This window comes from Ochotona curzoniae, unplaced genomic scaffold (assembly GCF_017591425.1).
Source record: "Ochotona curzoniae isolate NIBS_2020 unplaced genomic scaffold, NIBS_Ocur_1.0 patch210, whole genome shotgun sequence".
NCBI classification, from domain to species: domain Eukaryota; kingdom Metazoa; phylum Chordata; class Mammalia; order Lagomorpha; family Ochotonidae; genus Ochotona; species Ochotona curzoniae.
The window spans coordinates 5,756-25,350 of record NW_024466763.1 but is presented as its reverse complement, the minus strand read 5'-3'; the positions used below and the strand labels follow the sequence as shown (position 1 = coordinate 25,350).

The following is a 19,595-nucleotide window of genomic DNA, read 5'->3' as shown; positions in this document are numbered from 1 at the left end:
CGCATGCGCCCGGGCCCCCAGCCCAGCCCAGCCCCAGCCCCAGCCCAGCCCAGCCCAGCCCAGCCCGAGCCCCAGCCCCAGCCCCAGCCCCCTGGCCCGGCCCCGGCCCCGGCCCCGGCCCCGGCCCCATCAGCCATCTGGAGAGTAAACCAGCAGATGGAAGATCAGTTTCTCTCCCTCTCTCTAAAATTCTGCCTTTCAAATTAATAAATCTTTTAAATAATTTTGCCTTCCCTTTATATAAAACTTTTTAAAATATTACGAAAGTTTTTTTGACCCACCCGGGTGGCTGTAGCTGGGCCACATGGCTGCCTTGGGGGAGGGCGCTCGCTGCACACCTTCAGAAGCCAACGCCTGGAGGCTTTTCCAACAGGTACATACAGCTGAGCACACTGACTCCCCGGGGGCTAGAGGAGGGACGATAGGCAGGTTTCTGGGACCACCCTATCCTGGAAGTTATTTACTTTTTTTGACCCACTGGTGCCTGTAGTTGGGTCGTGTGGCTCCCCCCGAAAGGGCCTGGCCAAAGGCACTGGGCAAAGCCTCTGGGGCCGCCTGGCAGTGCACCCTCACAGTTTGAAGGGTCTTGATTTACAGGGAAATGATGGGATCTCACAGGTGACAGTGAGAGATGACCTGTGGTTTTTATGCCCAGGTTAGGAATTACAGCTGAGGGACTTCCATAGACAAGTCCACAACATGTGTATGTAAGTAGGGGACTGACAGCAAATTGGTTTGGAGGGGAGAACAAGAGTGAGAAGTGGGTCTGATAGCAGAATCTGTGGGGGCAATGTGGGCTCACCCCTGTGGAACTGCAATCTCTGCTGGCTCGCCCAAGAACTGTGGATGGGGTCAGGCCTTGCTGGGGAGCCCAGGGGGCGCCCCAGCTGGGTTGGGGTTCCCACTGGTGAGGATGAGAGTAGGATTGGGGGCAGCAGGCTTGGCTGGACATGGCTACAGCCTGCACCAGTGTGGGTGTGCACTGGGACTGTGGAGCAACAGATTGGGCTTGACTCCAGCCCCCACTGGTACTCGTGAGAGCCAGGTTGGGTGTAGAACAGGCCAGGTCAGGTCTTGACTCCCACTGAACTATGTGAAAGCTGTGTCTGGGCACGGACCAGGTAGTGCTGGGCTGCAACAACCAACAAGAACCAGAATGAGTGTGATTGACTGAGCAAAGCCACCACTGATCTTGCCAGGGCAGGAGGTAGACAAAGTCAACCTGGGCCAATGATCCACTGGTGTGCCTGAGAACTGCCACTGGGAGGAGACTCGATAGAGGAGCTTGGGAAACTCATTGGGACGCAGTCCCTGCAGGTGAGCACAAGAAGCAAGGCAAGGAGCAGCCCAGACAACACCAGGTTACAGTACCCACCAGCATACATGTGGGTCAGGTCTGGGGACAGACCAGTCTGGGCCAGTTCATAACACCCACTGGCAGATCTGAGAACCAGGGCAAGGGGCAGGAGGAGCCAGATCAGGCCACAACCCTAACCGGTTCACATTAGGACCAGGACAGCAATCAGACTGGGCTGGGATAGGCTGCAGCACCCACCAACAGAAGCTGGAACAGAGGGCTGACTAGACCAGGCCAGGCAGTGCAACAAGACTGCGGGCACTGGGATGGGGGAGTCATGCCAGCCTGGGCCCAGTGTGGGCCAAGTTCATGAGCGTGCCTCTCTATAATACTTTCCCCCACTGTGGAACATCCATCTTAAAAATGGATTTTTAAAAACGGATCTCTAATCCTCATGATCTGGTAAATAACATTATGATCTGGAAATCACCCAGACCTTCCAGTGTCCTATGTAATCTAAAACATTTAGATTTCCATTAACTCTCTGATGAATAATCTATGACTTCTCAAATGTCAATAGTTATGTTAGGAGCATTTCCAAAAGTCAGTTTAAGTCAATGACCACGGAGGGGGGTGGAGGGGGAAAAGAAGTGAAAATCTTCAAGAAGAGGTTAGAAATTCTCTCCAGTTATAAAAAAAAGTCCCCCCCCCCACGCGGTGGCACAGTGGTTAAGGTCCTCGCCTTGCACGCCCAGGATCCCATATGGGCGCCGGTTCTATCCCGGCAGCCCTGCTTCCCATCCAGCTCCCTGCCTGTGGCCCGGGAAAGCAGTCGAGGACGGTCCAAAGCTTTGGGACCCTGCACCCGCATGGGAGACCAGGAAGAGTCTCCTGGCTTCGGTTTGGCATAGTATCGGCCCTTGCGCTCACTTGGGGAGTGAATCATCGGATGGAAGATCTTCCTGTCTGTCTCTCCTCTCTGTATATCCGCCTTTCCAATAAAAAAAATAATAATAAAAATAAAACTTAAAAAAAAAAAAAAGACACAAAACAGCAACAATTTCCTGAGCTCTTCACTCAAATGATCCCTAGCTGAATGTGACCCCGGAGTGGACTCCGAGCACTTACTGTGGTCAAAGGACTGGGGGTGGGGATGGGAAGCAGCCCTGCACCAGGCATCAGGCTGGTCATGGACGGAGCGGGCGCCAGCAAGGAGAGGGCTTTGGCTTCTTCAGGGATCTTACCTGCAGAGGCAAGTTCCAAACATTAAAGAAGGCAGATACACCACACAAACATGACACTATGACTTTACAATTACCCTGGCACTTAAAAAATAATAATAATAAATGAGAATCTATCTATCAGATCCGTATAACGAAATAAATAAGAACTTAAGTCTTTCCTTTTATCCTGCTCTATTAGGAAAAATAAAAGTGAGCAAAACTTCAAAGACTAGAAATCTCATTAATGGAATATTATCTTAAAAATTGAATAATGTACACAATTATGTAACACTTTGAGCTATGGGTCACCTGTACTGGAAACTTAATGTTCATGAACCAAACGATATCAAGCATGGACGCTTTCCCAGGACGGTGTTTTCGCGGTGATCGAAAGTTGTGTTACACATGACAACCGTTCGTGTTGGCTGCATCACTAATAGCACACAGAACATCAGATACAGAAAAGAAGAACATTTTTTAAAGTTTAATCCCCAGAAATGGCAAATAACCAAATCAGTCAAAAAAAAAAAAGAAAAAAAAGAAAAAAAAACCAAATATGTGCGAATTGAAATCTGTTCCTTAATGAGTGCCCCTACCCTGTTACTCAAGCTATCTACTTGTGAAGCAAACAATTTTGATAATCCAACAGATTCCATTCAATTCCAAATAAACAAAAAAAATAAATAAAAATAAAAATCTACTTAACATACTAGCTGTAATTTAAAAGGCAGTCTACATCCATTCACTCAAAGGTCTCACCAATATCTGAGATGTCTAAAAGAATCCATTGCCAAGGAACACACCTCCATAAACTGCTAAAAGTTTTGGAAAATACCTACATCAGATAACTGCATCAAGAAGACTTCCTGCTTTCAGGAAAACTTCTTAAAACATTAACCTTGTAGTCAGCTTTTGCATACTTATCCGAAGAAGGGTGGCTTATGTGTCTTACCTATCAACACTTTAACTGCCATATGTCAAGAGTTAGTCCTAAAATAATTTCACACTAATAAGAAAAAAAATAAAGATGAAAAATTCACTGTGAAATAGGTACACTGACTTGCCACATTTGCTAAATTTTAACCAACTAATTTTGGCAAAAACTTGTTAACTTTCACATTTTTTCTTATCATCTTAGCCAAAACAAAGATTTTTAAAAACAGGTGACTCCATGTACTTAGAAGCACTACTCATGTGGTAGCTTAGCTGGCATGTATCTCCATTACGGATTCTTCAAGACAGTGTACAGAGTCACCCACAGCTGAAGCACAGTTCATGCATCCATGCCTAATTCCAGTGGTAAAAATGCTACTGAAAACAATCAGACGCACAGACACAAATCTCTAAATAAGTTTACACTAAGTAAATTTAATAACATATCTTTAAAAACAGAAACTACTTCAATGTAAATTCTAGAAAACAGATTCAACATGCATAAACAAAAGGTAGATAGCCTTACTGAGACATCAAATAACAATAACCTACTTTAAGTATATTAGTTATTCATATTAACACATGTATTAACATCCACATATATGCTATGCTACTTACACTAATATCACAGATTTTCCTGGTACAAATATATGGCTGTGAAAAACACTTATAAAATCTGAACACACTGACTGCATCAGCTGAGGCTGGGAAGTGCAAACCCTATGGTTCACTAGCCTAACAACTGCACCTAAAAAAAACAACAGTAATTTCTCCAATTTAGTAATGTTTGCCAATTAATAAGCAAAACCATCCATAAAGACAGCATGGAAGACTAACAGGGTGTCTGACACAGGTCAAAAGTTCATTATTTTCTACTATGAAATCTTCCCCATCTGGCCTTCATGATGCACCAGTAGACTGTGCGATCGGCCTAGCCTTCCAGTGACACACTGCCACTCCAGCAGCTGCCACCATGTCTGACACTGTCACTAAGGATGCAATAACCCATCAAGTCTTACATTCTCAATGTCGCAGTATTTATCACAAAGATACCATAAGCAATATATTTCTTGCTCGGTGTTTTTGTATGCACCATATATATGACAATAAGACATAATGGGTTAAGAAAAAGTTGCAACTTTCTGATAAAATAAATCTTTAAAAAAAAAAAAGTTTCACAGTTTAATTTCTATGATGGATTTCTATCAAATACACTATCCAAACCTGAGGGGGCTTCTAAAAGTTTGTACAAAATCTGTCTTTATCTCGTGGCCAATTTTTCTAATTTCCTGAAGTCCCCAGTTAGTGTACATAAAGTCTAAAACAAATTTCTTCCATCTTTACAAAATCTTAATCAAACATTAATGATCAGACATTAATAATCTTACATAATCAACATTTTTTGCTGCTTAAAATCATTAAGGCTTGAAAATTAAATTTAGTCATTTAATGATAATCTACCAACACAGAAGGCAATATGGGCAGGCCTATAACCCAATTTTTTAAAACCTGAATCTCAATTAGTAAAATATGAAAACGGCTGATGTAAATGCATTTAGCATTTTTCCATGTTATACTCAATGACAACTCAGAAGAAAAATCTCTCATGGGATTAAAGTCTAAATCTTAATCTTAAGAATCCAACTAAAATTGTAATCTCAGAAGAATTTTTTTTAACAAATCAAACAAACAAAAAGACACACGAAAATAAGCAACCAATAGCTTCTCAAATGCCCATTCCCCACTTAGGCAAAAAAAAAAAAAAGTAAAGGTTTTTTTCACCCTATTCAGACCACCATAAAATATTCACTTACTTTGCTTGATAAATTATAAATTTTGTATGACTAGAATTCTAAGGGGAAGGATGAAAATTAGAAGCAGTGGTTTTTATGTGAAATTTGGACTTGAAAAAAAACTACAAATACGTTACATTGAGAACACGCTATACTCAGTGTCCCTAAAATTCTTACCAGAGTTTAATGCTTTAAGAACAAAATGTACCCGATCAGCTACAAACACCAATTAGACTCATACTGCGATTCACAATACTATATCCTAATTTACTACATGAGCAATTATCTTAAAGCTGAGTGCTTCTAACCAACTCCCAATATAATTTGCATCACATTATGACCTTTAATGGAATACCATTTACAAAGAACTGGAGAACCAGCTCACAGTTAAAGTGAAAGAGATTTAACAAAACAAAAACAAAACAAAACAAAAGGGGGACAAAATAAAGAAAAAGAAATGAAATTAAAGCAAAAACAATAAAAAAACAGAGACAGGGCGTCCATCTTCTGCGGCTGAGACTCCGATCTCACTCCCCAGGGAAGGTGTCACTTGTCGGCAGGTTTAGTGGCAGGGCAAACAATGCCTAACTCAGGCAAGTGTAACAGGTCTGCCTCGGCCAGTCTAGTCATCTAATAGTGCACAAATATCACATAGAGAAAACATACAAAACCAAATTAATAGTCAAAATCCATCTACCAGAAAATGTGGACATAAACTTATGACTGCTGATTAAGCTGACACCCTTGTCATGTCTGAATTTAGCCCGCTCTATCTGCTAATTCACATTTATTTCTAAAAGAAGCCTGGAATGCACACAACAACAAAAACGAGTCCTATCTGGATGAGCATGATCCAAGCACACTTTATTTGAAAATGGCATGTTTTACTAACAATAGTTAATGCTCCCAACGTATGAAACTTCCACAGCCTAAAATCTTCACACTGCTGTCCACTCTAACACAGCAAACCAAAGACCTAAAAACAGTTTTTGCGAATATTTTTCCTTTTGTTTTTCTCATTATGTCATGATGCCATTTCAATAAGGTCAAGGCAATGACGCAATCAGGGAAGTGGACAAGAGCCTGCGCATGGCATCTGGACGCAGGCTCTGGATGGGAGCCCCTCTCCTGCGGCTGGCTTCAACTCACCACTGCCTTACTACACTAGCACATTACTGCTCTGCTTGCGGCGCATAATGTACTGCATGTCACCAAAAAAATCTTAATAGTAACTTCCATATTTAATAACTAATAAAAAATGTATCTGAATGCTTTTCTAATGCCAGCCATTTTATAGCTTAATGCTCTAAAATGCTCACTTCTACCCAAACTTCAAAATTATGCTTGAGGTCTCATATTCAAAAATAGTAAATTTTTGTCTCAAAACAGTAGCAATATATTAAAAAGTTGTAACTGAGTTTACATTTACTCTACATTTATCTCTCTATCAAGTAAAATAGACAACAGGAGGAACCCTGAACATTCATGACAAACCAATCAGGGCCTGTGTAACCTCAACAATTCTATGGGAATGTAACAAGGTCCCAATAAAACAAGCATAGAATTCTTTCTTCCAATTAGTAAGGACCTAATTCAATAAATGATCCTGACATGTTGCTGCGATAGTTTTCAGTTATATTTCAGTTTATTAAACCCCTCTACCTAATTCAATCAAAGACCCTGTCATGTTGCTGCAATAACTTGCAGTTATATTTCAGTTTATTAAACCCCTCTACCTACTCTTTTTCCTATGCAGTTTCTTGGGATGGAACTTCCAGGTGAAGAACCAACCATTAACCAGCCCCTCTCCCCACTCTCCAGCTTTGGGCTCCGTTATCCTTACATCAGCAGGTAAGGGTGTGCTTAACAAATAACTAATTGCAAAACATTTTTTATTTTCCTGACCCACCCTAACCCCCAAACAGGATAACACACTCCCAATTTATCTGAAAAAAATCAGAACATTCTATTCTGGGATTTCAATAGTATCAGCCCAGATACTCACTGTATTTGACTGTTAGATTTCTGACAACCAAAATAGGCATGCTGAAATAATGCATAAAATCTGAAAGTACAGCTGATTATATATGTTACATTAATCTGGGCCAATAAAAGAGCTGTTAAGAGGCTTCTAGTAAACTTTTATGTTGTAAAACAGTTACCATTATCTACCTGAGAAAATCTGATTTAAGGATATACAATAACCCAATACTACAATTCATGTACACGTGCCATGGTCAGTTTTTTGAATAGTTCATTACACACAAGAACTGTCAAAATTCAGCACACTTTACTGTATGTGAGTGGCTCTGTAAAAAGAAGTTACTAAAAATTATTAGTAACAATTAGCTCTTAAAGCAGTAGGCCATAAAATTTAATCATTAAGGCTTTTAGCCTTGTTTCAATCATTAACAGCTAGTTCTTTAGTTCTTTTAAAAGAAGCTTTGGAAAAAATGTTTTGGGAGGGAGGAAGCATGACAATTTTTCAATTCCCCCACCCAAAAGTCACAAAAAGAAAAAAGTAAATTCCAGTTGCAAACAATTATTCTGAATATAAAACAATGATCTCATGGTAAGCACGTCAATCATCTAAGAGGCTATCTGAAAGCACAAACCATGACTGTTTATCATTACCACTTCTATAGGTAAAATGTGTACATCGCGTCTGTTGGTAACACTATCAGTACACACAGGATAAACACTTATTTACATATGAAAGTTCTCATATCGATGTTTTTTTAATTTCAGAAAACTTTCTTTACAACCTGAGAACTGACTATTTTAGTATATGTGCTGTTGAAGCAAGCAGAGAATTGACTATTTAAAAAGCCAAAGCAAAACCAAAAAAGCCAAATAATTTACAATTTTTAAAGTGAGAAATTATAAACCCTCAACAAACAAAATCAATTAACCATTTTACAGCATTTACTCTTGAGTAAAAATTCCTTCCTTCTCTAAACTTCATCCCTGCTTTTACATACATTCTTTCTCTTCCACACATACAACACACACACACACACACACACACACACACACACACACCCTGAGCTGTCTACCGGCCATCTTTCGGACACTCAAAGGCAGTAACAGACAAGACAAGAATCAAAACGGGAGAACAGGTGCAATACTAACCTTCTGCACAAGGAACAACTATGAGAGCTCTGTCAATAAAAACCGTGTTAGTTAGATGCTGGGCCACACCAACACTCGCAGGGTCACGAAACTTAACATAACATACTTTGGATGAAAACGCAAGGGGTGTATTGCTGAAAGATAAAAAAGAAGAAAACACAATTGGACTAACAAACATTTGTCTGGCTTCGTCGTTTCATTTACAATTTCTTTCATCTTTACAAAATCTTACATAACCAAACTAATATTTGATTTTTTTGTTGCTTAAAATCATTAAGGCTTGAAAATTAAATTTAGTCATTTAATGGCAATCTACCAAGACAGAGGGCAATATGGGCAGACTTATAACCCGATTTCTAAAACTTGAAACTCAATCAGTAAAATATGAAAACGGCTGATGTAACTCACAGGTGTTCATTCATCATATCAAAAATGGACAAGTCCCATGATAAAAGTTCCAACTCTTAGAGCTTCAAACAAACTTCTGACAGTAACATTTTATTACATCCAGGGCCCGGCACGGTGGCGCAGTGGTTAAGGTCCTCGCCTTGCACGCCCAGGATCCCATATGGGCGCCGGTTCTATCCCGGCAGCCCTGCTTCCCATCCAGCTCCCTGCCTGTGGCCCGGGAAAGCAGTCGAGGACGGCCCAAAGCTTTGGGACCCTGCACCCGCATGGGAGACCAGGAAGAGTCTCCTGGCTTCGGTTTGGCATAGTATCGGCCCTTGCGCTCACTTGGGGAGTGAATCATCGGATGGAAGATCTTCCTGTCTGTCTCTCCTCTCTGTATATCTGCCTTTCCAATGAAAAAATAATAAAAATAAATCTTATATAAAAAAACATTTTATTACATCCAGCTAATGACATAATGACATAAATACAAAACACTTCTTCATTTAAGGAAATATCGAGTACAACTACAAATACAGCTTTGACCTGCAACAATAACACAGCCATCCCCTCGCTCTGGTCATTATCCCAAGCCCACGCCCATCCTGTGATTCTTCAGTATTTCAAATCACTAACAATATCATCAGTCTTACAAACAAATACAGAACTAAAATTTGTCTTAATGCACTTAGCAGACTGTTTTAAGCTAGACAGCAATGTGATTCTATAAATGAAAATTTTTGAAACAAATTTTATCTTTTATATGCAAAATAACAGACACTAGCCCTTATTAAATGTAAACACTTGAACCATTACAATTTTTCACACTAAAAAAAGTACATATTGAAAACTAAGACTTGTGCAATAAGTAGAATTTACTTTGTTTTACAAAACAAATGAAGGAAACTGATCACAATTCCTGAACAGGAGCACGGCAGTTGCGAGTGCAGGGCTAACTAGCTGCAGACTCCTACAACCTTAACTAGTCAACTCCTCAAGAATTTTCAAGCTATCCTGACATACTACAGAATCAGTAGTTGCACAAATACTCATTTTTAAAATTCAAAAATTTTTCTTTGCAATCACTCACAGAAACAAACCTTGAAACAACGTAGTAGCCAAATACCAGGATAACAAACTGTAGCTGTAAAAACTTGGTACTATTCGACTAACACGCTGGTACTGCTGAGGAAAGCACCAGAACACTGCTACCCCCTTCACTGGACAGCTCACCGCCCTAAGCAATTCGAATTTCAGATTCATGCCGGGATTACCAAAACCCCCTACTTATCCAACACAACAATCCAAACACTTTATATATAGTCACAGAGTTAAACACTCGAACAACCCAACTTCCCAGCTTCCCAGGATCGAATCTCCCATGGAGCTCTCTAACTCTAGCACCTATGCAAGATCACACCTTGGTGCTCCCTGGGACCCAACCCTTCTCTTCCATTCCCTAGCCCCCTTCCTTCCCAGTTCAGCCCTCTGCTGTCCACCACACTGCTGTTCATGATTCCACCACTCTACCCCAGGTTACAAAAAAAAAAGCTAGGAGTCTCGCGTGACAGTCACCAGCGTTGCTCACCTATTTCCAGGGCTTCTGGGTTCACGGTAAATTTCCATTTTGTTGCTTGCATTTTAATGTCTCTGCCACAGTGAGCAGCAATGTTCAAGACAGGTGGCTGATTCAAAAGCCTCATGCCGGTGACTCCATGAGCAGAGTTCCCAACCCCACCAATCACATGTAATAATTCATCGGTTTTCTAAAATTACTGAGATCTGGGGATTTCCCAGATTCCACCTACACCGATTTTATTCTGCTGAAGCTCTCTCTCAAATAAGTCATTTTAATCCTTTCTTCATCCTCATGGCCAGTGCTTTAATCAGGCCCTCAATATTTCCCACATGGAATACTACAAGGGCTCCCACCCAATCACGCTGCCTCCATCTTCAACCCTTTACCAGTGACCCGCCCCCCCAAAAGCTGTCACTCATCTTTCTAAACCGTACACTTTAACACTCCACCCCTTAGATTTCCTAACAGACATCCTCAGACCTTCCTCCATCATCTAACCACACCCCCAAATCCATGCATATACAAATACTTTTGGTTTTGAAAGGAAACGCTAGGCGCTACTTCAGTCTTTACACTAGAGATTCCATTGGGCAGTAGGGCCAACTGTAATTTCACTTTTCCCCAAGGCTCAAGTTTCAGGTCTTGAGGTAAAACATGTGAAGGTGTCAGGGTGACTAGTACCCCTCCCGCATGCTACCACCTTCCATACATCTCTGAAGCGCCTCTAGAATCTCCTTATGTGAATGAACCCCTTAAGAGCTTTTTAAGTTTTGTACAACCACAAAGGACTTGCTGCCTACCAAAAGGGCTAATTTTACTGGTGGAATAGCAAACTATAATTTGGGTGGTGAGGCTGGACCAAATGCCTCAGAACAATCGGATCCTCTACTGGCCGGGAAAGGAACTTAGAGTCCGCCTAGCACACTGGCAAGAGCCAGGCAGTACCCTGTTGAGTCTACAGACAGACAGAGCTGGCAACCAAGCCTAGTGAGACCCAGTCCTACCGGTCCCGGCTCCTTCCCCTTCAGTCTAACCTTCCACCAGCTGAAGCCTCTTCTGCAGGTTGCCTGAGAAACACTGTTTCTATCCTTTGCAGCCAAACCAATCTATGGTTACAATGACCTAAAAAAGGCCTTAGCCATTGCAACAAGTCACCCGCAGTTCTGAAATCTTGAAGAGCCTGAAACCCATCACTAAAGCTACATTCCCTTAACTGAATGATCCTCTTGCGAAAGAATGAAAACCTAACCAAACCTAACCGATCACTGCTGAAAATGAGAAACATTTCCGACCACTCCTACTTTAATAATAACTGCAGGAAAAGGCCATCTGCGCCTGCTTTGCAAGGAGACTACACGTGACACCACGGGAATTAGTTTCAAACTATAGGTTTGTTCTGGGAGTACGGTTTCTAGACATCGCTCCGTCTCCACTTCAACCACAACCTGGGAATTCAATCCAAGTCTCCTACTTGAGTCTCCCAAGCAATTTTCTTTATCTTCACCTCCAATTACTTTCCTTAAGACAGAAAATAATGGCCAGTGTATATTTACTTTGTAAACATGTAAATATTTGAGCTTTTCAGTGGAGGTAGCAAGGACTATTTTAAAACACTGAAAGCTGCACTATGACATAGAGGCAAGTCTACAAGCAGATAATCACTATCTCAGCAAACAAGTATGTGTTTATAAATCACTGTGACTTTCAGATCTAGTTAGGGCTTTCTGGTACATCTCACTAGCAAGCAGACGCACTCTGCCTCAGGATCTGCTCGGCCTCAGGATCTGCTCGGCCCTGGCCTGGGTGTCTCAACGCCTGGTTTAAAGGATGCATGGTAACTCACCAAGACAACAACGCACCCCACAGGATCACAGCCATCTTGTTTTAATTGTACAACGCCAACACCAGGCTTAATGAAACACAGCAAGCAACTGTGCCCAGGAGACTCACCTGACTCTGATGTCTGCATTTAACACCCAGTGAAAAAAAAATGTTTTTGAAGAATAAGGGTTTTTTTTAGTAAATAACAAAACTTGATGGCAAACCAAAACGTACAAATACATGAATTTGGATTGAATGGAATATAAAACCCTTTAAAAAAATAAAGCTAGGGCCAGTGCTGTGGTACAGCAAGCTAAGCCTCCAACGGGGCACAGGAATCTCCTGTGGGTACTCCACCTCAGATCCACCTCCCTGGTAAGAAGTGGAGGGCCCCTGGGAATTGGAGAAGCCTGGTAAGAAGTGGAGGGCGGCCGAGGGCCATGCCCCTCTTCCCTCCCCACGTGGACAGCCCACCTATGGTCATTGCAGCCACCTGTGGAGTGAACCTGTGACTGGAAGATAGCTAGAATTCTGATTTTCAACCAAAATAAGTAAATCTTTAAAAAAAAAAAAAAAGGAAGGAAGGAAAAGCCCTTCCTCCCCCCCCACCCCCCCAGTTACCTGCATTTTTTTCCTGCTAACTCAGACCCTGGGAGGCAACAGTGATGGCTCAAGTACTCATTTCCGTAGCATCCACTTGAAAGATCTCTCTCTCTCCCCCATTCTGCCTCTCAAATAAAATAAAAGAAATAGGGCCCGGCGCGGTGGCGCAAGTGGTTAAGGTCCTCACCTAGCACGCCCGGGATCCCATATGGGCGCCGGTTCTAATCCCGGCAGCCCAGCTTCCCTTCCAGCTCCCTGCCTGTGGCCCGGGAAAGCAGTCGAGGACGGCCCAAAGCTTTGGGAACCTGCACCCGCGTGGGAGACCCGGAAGAGGCTCCTGGCTTCGGATCGGCATAGTATCGGCCCGTTGCGCTCACTTGGGGAGTGAATCATCGGACGGAAGATCTTCCTCTCTGTCTCTCCTCTCTGTATATCCGCCTTTCCAATGAAAAAATAATAAAAAAAAAAAAATAAATAAAAATAAATCTTTAAAAAAAAAAAATAAAAGAAATAAAAACAGAAGCCAGAAAGGAAGACAGCCTTTCAGCCTGACAGCTTAAGCTGCCACACCCCCTCCAAGTACTAGGGACCCAGCGGCAGCTCTACTCTCCCGCTAACACCTTCCCTGGGCGGCAGCAGAGCATGGCGTAGGACCCAGGCCCAGCTTCTGGCTCCTGCCTTTACCCTGGCCTAATCCTGCCTGTTACCGGCATGGCAGCAATGAACGGGAGAATGGAAGATTTCTTTCTTTCTCTCCCCCCTGCTACTAGAAAGCTGGAAAAAATTACATTTCCCCAGGCTGTTTTTGCCAGTAACTGGTAGGCAATCCACGCACACACAGCTTTCAACAATACAGGTGGAAAGATGGTACGATGTTGGCGAGGTACTCTGCAACACAGATCCCTACTCGCGAAGACACCTTACTCCTGCGACCTGGGGCGCAAAACCATCTACAAAGCATTTCAGGGATGGGTTCCAACTGCCCCTCTAAGCACTCCTCGCAGCCTTGAGAAGGCATTTTTAAAAACATGTGCATGCCACAAGCACCAATCTCATCCCTGATAACCTAAGGAACCTTAGAACACGGCTTCTTCCACGAGAAAAAACAAGACTTAACCTCGAGAAGAGGATTTAAAAGCGGGAGGGGCGGCTGGGGAGGGACTTGTCTGCTGAAATGAGATAACGCAGTGGGTGGCCTGATTACACGCTATACACGCTACATCAAAAGAAGCGGAAAGGGCACAAGAAATCTCACACGCGGAGGGAACAGGGGTGCTCAGAATCTTCTCCAAAAAGGGGAAACCTTAAGTCTAAACTACCCAAACATGTTAACAGCTTTCATCCCATCTACGCGGCGGCACTGTTGCGTAGGTGCACACGGAAAAATCTCGGAGATCCGATTCATAACTCAAATCAATCAAATGCAAACTAACTCCAAAAATGAAAAAGATAAAAACCCACAGGCGATCACTTCCTTCAAACCAGTGACACATTCCAAACTGCCTGGCTCAGGACCGACGGCTCTCGCGCCCCGGCGGGGACCGTCCGCCACCTCTCCTGAATAAGTCGCAGTGGGCAAGGAACACCGGATCCCTTCCAACCACGCCGCTGGAGAGGTGGCTGCGCCTCGCGAGTGTCCGCTCCGAGCTGGACTTTCAAAATTGCGGAGCGCACCGCACGCACAATCCTGCACCGGCCACGCTTGGATTTTTTTTTTTTTTTTTTTTTTTTTGCTTTGTGGATAAATTTGGACAAACAGAAACTTTCTCCCTCTGGTGTGCAACAGGGTGACGGGACAACAATGTAGCCCACGGAAGGGCCCGGGGCGGGTCAAACCGAGGATGCTCATTCAAGTGTGCGAGAGGCGCCCGGGGAACCCACGCGGCCTGTCAGCAGCCGCAGGCTTTCTGGCCGAGCGCTAACGGTCCGAGGCGGAGGCCCGAAGCACCGGGGACGGCTGCCCGGGCGTCCCCCGAGAGGCGCGCAGGACGCGGGCCAGGCGCGTGCCATGAGGCCGAGCCCAGGCCCACCTGCGGCCATCTTAAATCCAGGGGACGCAACGGGGCGCAGGGTGGATGGTGGGAAGGCGGCCAGGCTAGCATCTCCCGAGCGGGCCAGCACGAGAACGGAGCACCGGGAAGGAGGCCCGCCTCGCCCACGGCCTTTGTGACCGGCCGGCCAAGCCAAGCCAAGGACGCCCAGGCCGGCGCGGCGGGTGCCCTCATCCAACATGGGCGCCCCCGGCGCGGGCGGCCGGCGGTCACGTGAGCCGCCCCGCGCGCCCCCGCCGCGCCCCGCGCCCCCGCCGCCCCAGGGCTCCATGGCGCCCGCGCCCCTCCCCCAGCCGAGCCCCGGCACTCACTCCGGAGGGTAGAGCCGCAGCTCCTCGATCTCTCCTAGGAAGGAAAAAAGCGTCCGCATCTGCTCGCTGGTCACGGCCGACGACAGATTGGTCACCTGAATCACCGCCGTAGGGATCAGGCCGAAGCCTAAGCCCAAGCCGAAGGGACCTCCGCTGTTCATCCCGCTCGCCAACGTCTCCGACGCGGCCGTGACGGAGCCGGGAAGGCGCAGCCCGCGCGGCCGCCAGCGCGCTCCCGCCGCCGCCGCACGCGCACGCGCAGCGCCGGGCTGCTCTAGCCGCCCGACCGCGACTCCCCTGCTCCGCGGCGGCGCGCGCCACCGGAAGCGTCGCCCCGGCAACGCCGCGAGGGGCTCGCGCGGCCCGACCTGGCGCCGCCGCCTTCTCTCGTGTTCTCTCGTGTTCTATCCGGGGAGGTTTGTATCGCGGCTCCGTCTTGTTTTTCCCTCAGAAGTGCGTCAGTGTTTTTTTGGGGGGGCCCTGTAGGGGGTGGGCGGCCTAGGACACCACGCGGGCTGACCCGTCGTGGTCATGCGGGGACAGCCACTACCCCACTTTTTTTTTTTTTGTAATTGGCCACTGTCCTGATTGTGAAAAGACTTGGAATTTTTTTTTTTTTTTTTTTTTTTTACAAAGCACGTAGATTCCGAGTGAGTAAGAGAAAAGCTATGCGGTCTGTTGACGCGTTGTTGTGCATTAACCGCCTTCCGCAAGGAGGAAAAGAGCGTTACATACCATCCTCCTGCTAGGTAAGGGCACGCACGAGAAACTGGAACTTCCTGCTCCGTAACTAAGAAAACAGAAGGAGGGCACTTTTTATACAAAAGAGGATTTAGAGATAACCCAAGAAATTGGAGTGTTACTTTCTGAAGCCTCTGCTCTTGGGTGGATTTTCCACGGGGACTTGCACGGTACCCTGAGCCTTCTAGACGCTTTCAGTTGAGTCTGCAAGAGCGAAGGGTCTTCGTCCTAATGCAAGATGCCTCTGGCGTCCTTGACCTTGACTCTGCTGGTGTGAGGAACAGTAAAGGTAGATTGGGCTCGGCAACAGGAGCCAAGTGTCGCCAGCGCTGGCCAAGTTGTGCATTCTTGGCCTGCATCACACACACACCTTTGAACTAGTCCGTATGAAGAAGGGGGGAAGTACTTCTACTGTGGGCACAAGCAGAGAAACAGTACTGTGAGTTTTCACACACAAACTAGATTGTGTTACGCTTGTATCTGCCACCTTGAGCTTCAGAGCTTGCCAGGACTTCAAGGCCCTCCCTGCTCAAGTTGCCAGGAATGTTCACAAATGCATTTTTGACATTGTATCATCATTGCGGCAATCCCTACATCTCCTGGAACAGCCGATTTCCACATGACCAATGGGAAAATCGGTCTGGTTGCTGTGGCCAGTAGTGGAGCGAACCAGGGCATGGAAAATCTCTGCTTTCCTTCATTCCATAACTCTGCCTTGAAATAAATAAATGTGTTTTTCTTAAAGAGATTCTAGAGGGCAATGGATTTCAGTGTAGCAGAATATGAAATGTTAACTTGGGTCTCCTATCAGGACATAGTAGGTTAAGCCGCCATCAGCTGGAGATGTACTGCTCCGTTTCATATCCGACTCCCCAAAAATGGAGTGGAAAATGGCCCAAGTGCCTCGGGCTCTTCACCCAAGCCCAGAAGCCGCCCCACGCCCCTGGCTTCTGCCTAATCCAGCCATTTGAGAATTGAACCAACAGGTAGTAGATTTCTCCTTTTGTCTCTCCCTCTTTGCTGGTACTCTACCTTTCAAATACATAAAAATAAATAGACTTTTTGAAATGTTAGTTGAGGGCCGGGCACAAGAGCCTAGTGGCTAAAGTGCTCACCTTATATGCACTGGAATCCCATATGCAGCACCAGTTAGTGTCCCAGATTCTCCACTTGCCATCCAGCTCCCTACTTGTGACTTGAGAAACCAGGGAAAAAAAATGGCCTAAAGCCTTGGGACCCTGCACCCACGTGGGAGACCCAAAAGATGCTCCCAGCTTCAGCACGGCTCAGCTCTGGCCATTGCAGCCACTTGGGGAGTGAACCAGTGGCTGGAAGATCTTTCTCTCTGTCTCTCCTTTTTTCTATGGCTCTGCCTTTCCAAATCTTAAAAAACAAAAGTTGGTAAGGTTTCAGACTGCCCCAACCTACATTACAACTGCATTCTAAGAAGCTGCCTCATGTCAAATTTGGTGAATTATCCAAGAAGAATGCCTAGAACTGGTCACTTATATTGCCACAAACCCAGAAAGCCAGACACAGCGAGTCACACAGGAGGTCTTTATTTCAGCAGGAAGAGAGAAAGCAGAGAGAGAGCAGAGAGGGGAGTGAGAACAAAGGAGACGGGAAGAGCAAAACAATGGGAAGTCACTATGGCACAGAGGTAGGTGTGGCAGTGTGGAATCGGCAGGTGTGGTAGAAGCAGATAGCAGGGGTGGTTACTGCAGGCGATTAGTGAATAGGGACATGTCGGGCGTGGTGTCATGAAGTACGGTGGATTGAAAGGGTGCGAAGCTTACACAAGGGGGCCTTACCGGGATGCAGACTTAGGGGAAGCAGGTGTTTAAGGTGGCACCAGATTTAAAATGGCAGGATCTCATCAATCTCCCGGGGCAATATTTCGAGTCATTCCTCAAAAGAAATCTAGAAAAGCTGTGAAAATGGTTTTGCCTCTTTATCTGCGACAGATTAGATGTCCCTCATTTATTGCATTCCAAACAACAAAACAGATTGAACACACGAGCATGTGAGGTCTTCTATTAAGGCAGATATTATAGAGCTATACAAAGTAAAATAAAACCGATCTTTTACCAACTTTCAAAAATATCATCTTTAGGGGGGGAGGCATCTGGCACAGGACTTACATCATCTTGTAAGATACAATCCAGGCTCAGCGTGATGACTCAGTGGTAATTGTCCCTGTCAGGCTCACATGTGGGAGCTGGTCTGTATCCTAGCTGCTCCACTTCCCGACTGGTTCCCTGTTTGTGATCTGGGAAAGCAGCAGAAGATAGCCCAAAGCCTGGGGATCCTGCACACATGTGGGAGATCTGGAAGAAGCTCCTGGCTGCTATGGATCAGCTTAGCTCTGCCCATTACAGTCACTTGGGAAGTGAATCAGCAGGTGAAAGTTGTTTGTCTCTCTTTCTCTTCATAAATCTGATCTGCCTTTCCAAAAAAAATAAACCTTTAAAGAAATATGTCAGATTTGTTCTTGTAAGTTTCTCACATGCTGAATATGGATAGCGATCCCATGGTTAAAAAGCCTTTGAGGAATAGGGTAAGGACACGTTTAAACAGATGGAGAAACAATAGCCAGCAGAGAGGGCACATTCCAGGAAACAGGAGAAGACAGAACAACAGCAAGGGGCTCCAGAGACTGACAAACACAGGAAAGCAGCAGACACAACATGTGGTGTTGCAATGACCCAGCGGCATTATTCAGTGGCAGTTCAAATTGCAGCAGCAGCCAGAACACCAGCAACAAGGTGGGAAGGGACATTTACCTGGAGCTCCGGAGCTGAACCCAAAGAACTGCCTGTCCTGCTGATCTGTTTGATTTGACCAGGAGCAGAGACAGAGCAGCAGGTCCCAGATGAGCAGTGTGGGAACAGGGTGGATTTCACAACCCAGTCTGCCCCCTAAAGCCAAATCGGGCACCATTTTGTTTAAGGAGGCAAATGCTATGGGACAGGACTGAGCATTCACCGAACTGAGAGTGAACTCATTTATGGCTCAGTGTTGGGGGTCCCTGCAGTGGATGTGGGGGACACGAAGGTGTGAAGAGTGTTGTTGCATTGCAGGCAGGGCCGCAAGGAACTTCCCCTGTTTGCCGCCCCCCCCCATCTCTACAATCACCTGAATGCAGCTCCACCTTCTTTTGCATGGACACTGGACCACCCTGCGGAAGAACCCTAATCCATCCAGGCATTGTTTGCTACTGTGAGGTTGGCCTTTTACTCAATGTGAGCTTGGAGGTTAATGTCAATAATAACGTCTTGCAAAAGGGCCTTCTATTATTCCTACTGTCTTGGCTGTCCCCATTGACCTTATGCTAATCAAGGGACCTGTATTTAGGCTTTCATTCTTTCCTTGATCTTTAGGTTCCCCTTTTCTTTGTGATACAAGATTGAGTTGTAGGATAAGAATTGTAGCAGGAACTTCTATTGTTTCTAGGTAAAACTAATGGCAGAATTATCCTTAGAAATTCCCAACTTGACCATGATGTAAAAAGTCTGAGCCAGAGTTTGACTGATTTTGTATAAATAAAGCAGACAGCTTTCCCACATTGTCCATTATGATCATGAAATCCTAGCGGTTCCTCTTTCTTTCCTCTTTGCGCTTCATCCACACACCCTTTACGAGTTCCGAACTCAGCTGGAGCTTGACTCCAGCAGCTCAGTGAACTGTAACAATGTGGCATCCTACAGGTTCCCCCCGAAAC

The 19,595-nt window shown here is 45.1% G+C and overlaps 1 protein-coding gene across 1 annotated transcript in view; it reads right to left on the bottom strand.

Moving 5' to 3' along the window:
- The window catches only part of LOC121166701 (splicing regulatory glutamine/lysine-rich protein 1-like), a 35,395-nt gene extending 20,063 nt beyond the window's left edge, over nt 1–15,332 (bottom strand). Inside the window, 4 exon segments of the mRNA XM_040995951.1 lie at nt 1,560–1,564; nt 2,422–2,541; nt 8,379–8,512; nt 15,134–15,332. Coding sequence (XP_040851885.1) covers nt 1,560–1,564; nt 2,422–2,541; nt 8,379–8,512; nt 15,134–15,294 — 420 coding nt within the window. The 5' untranslated portion in view covers nt 15,295–15,332.
- Nucleotides 15,333–19,595: the final 4,263 nt, after the last annotated feature.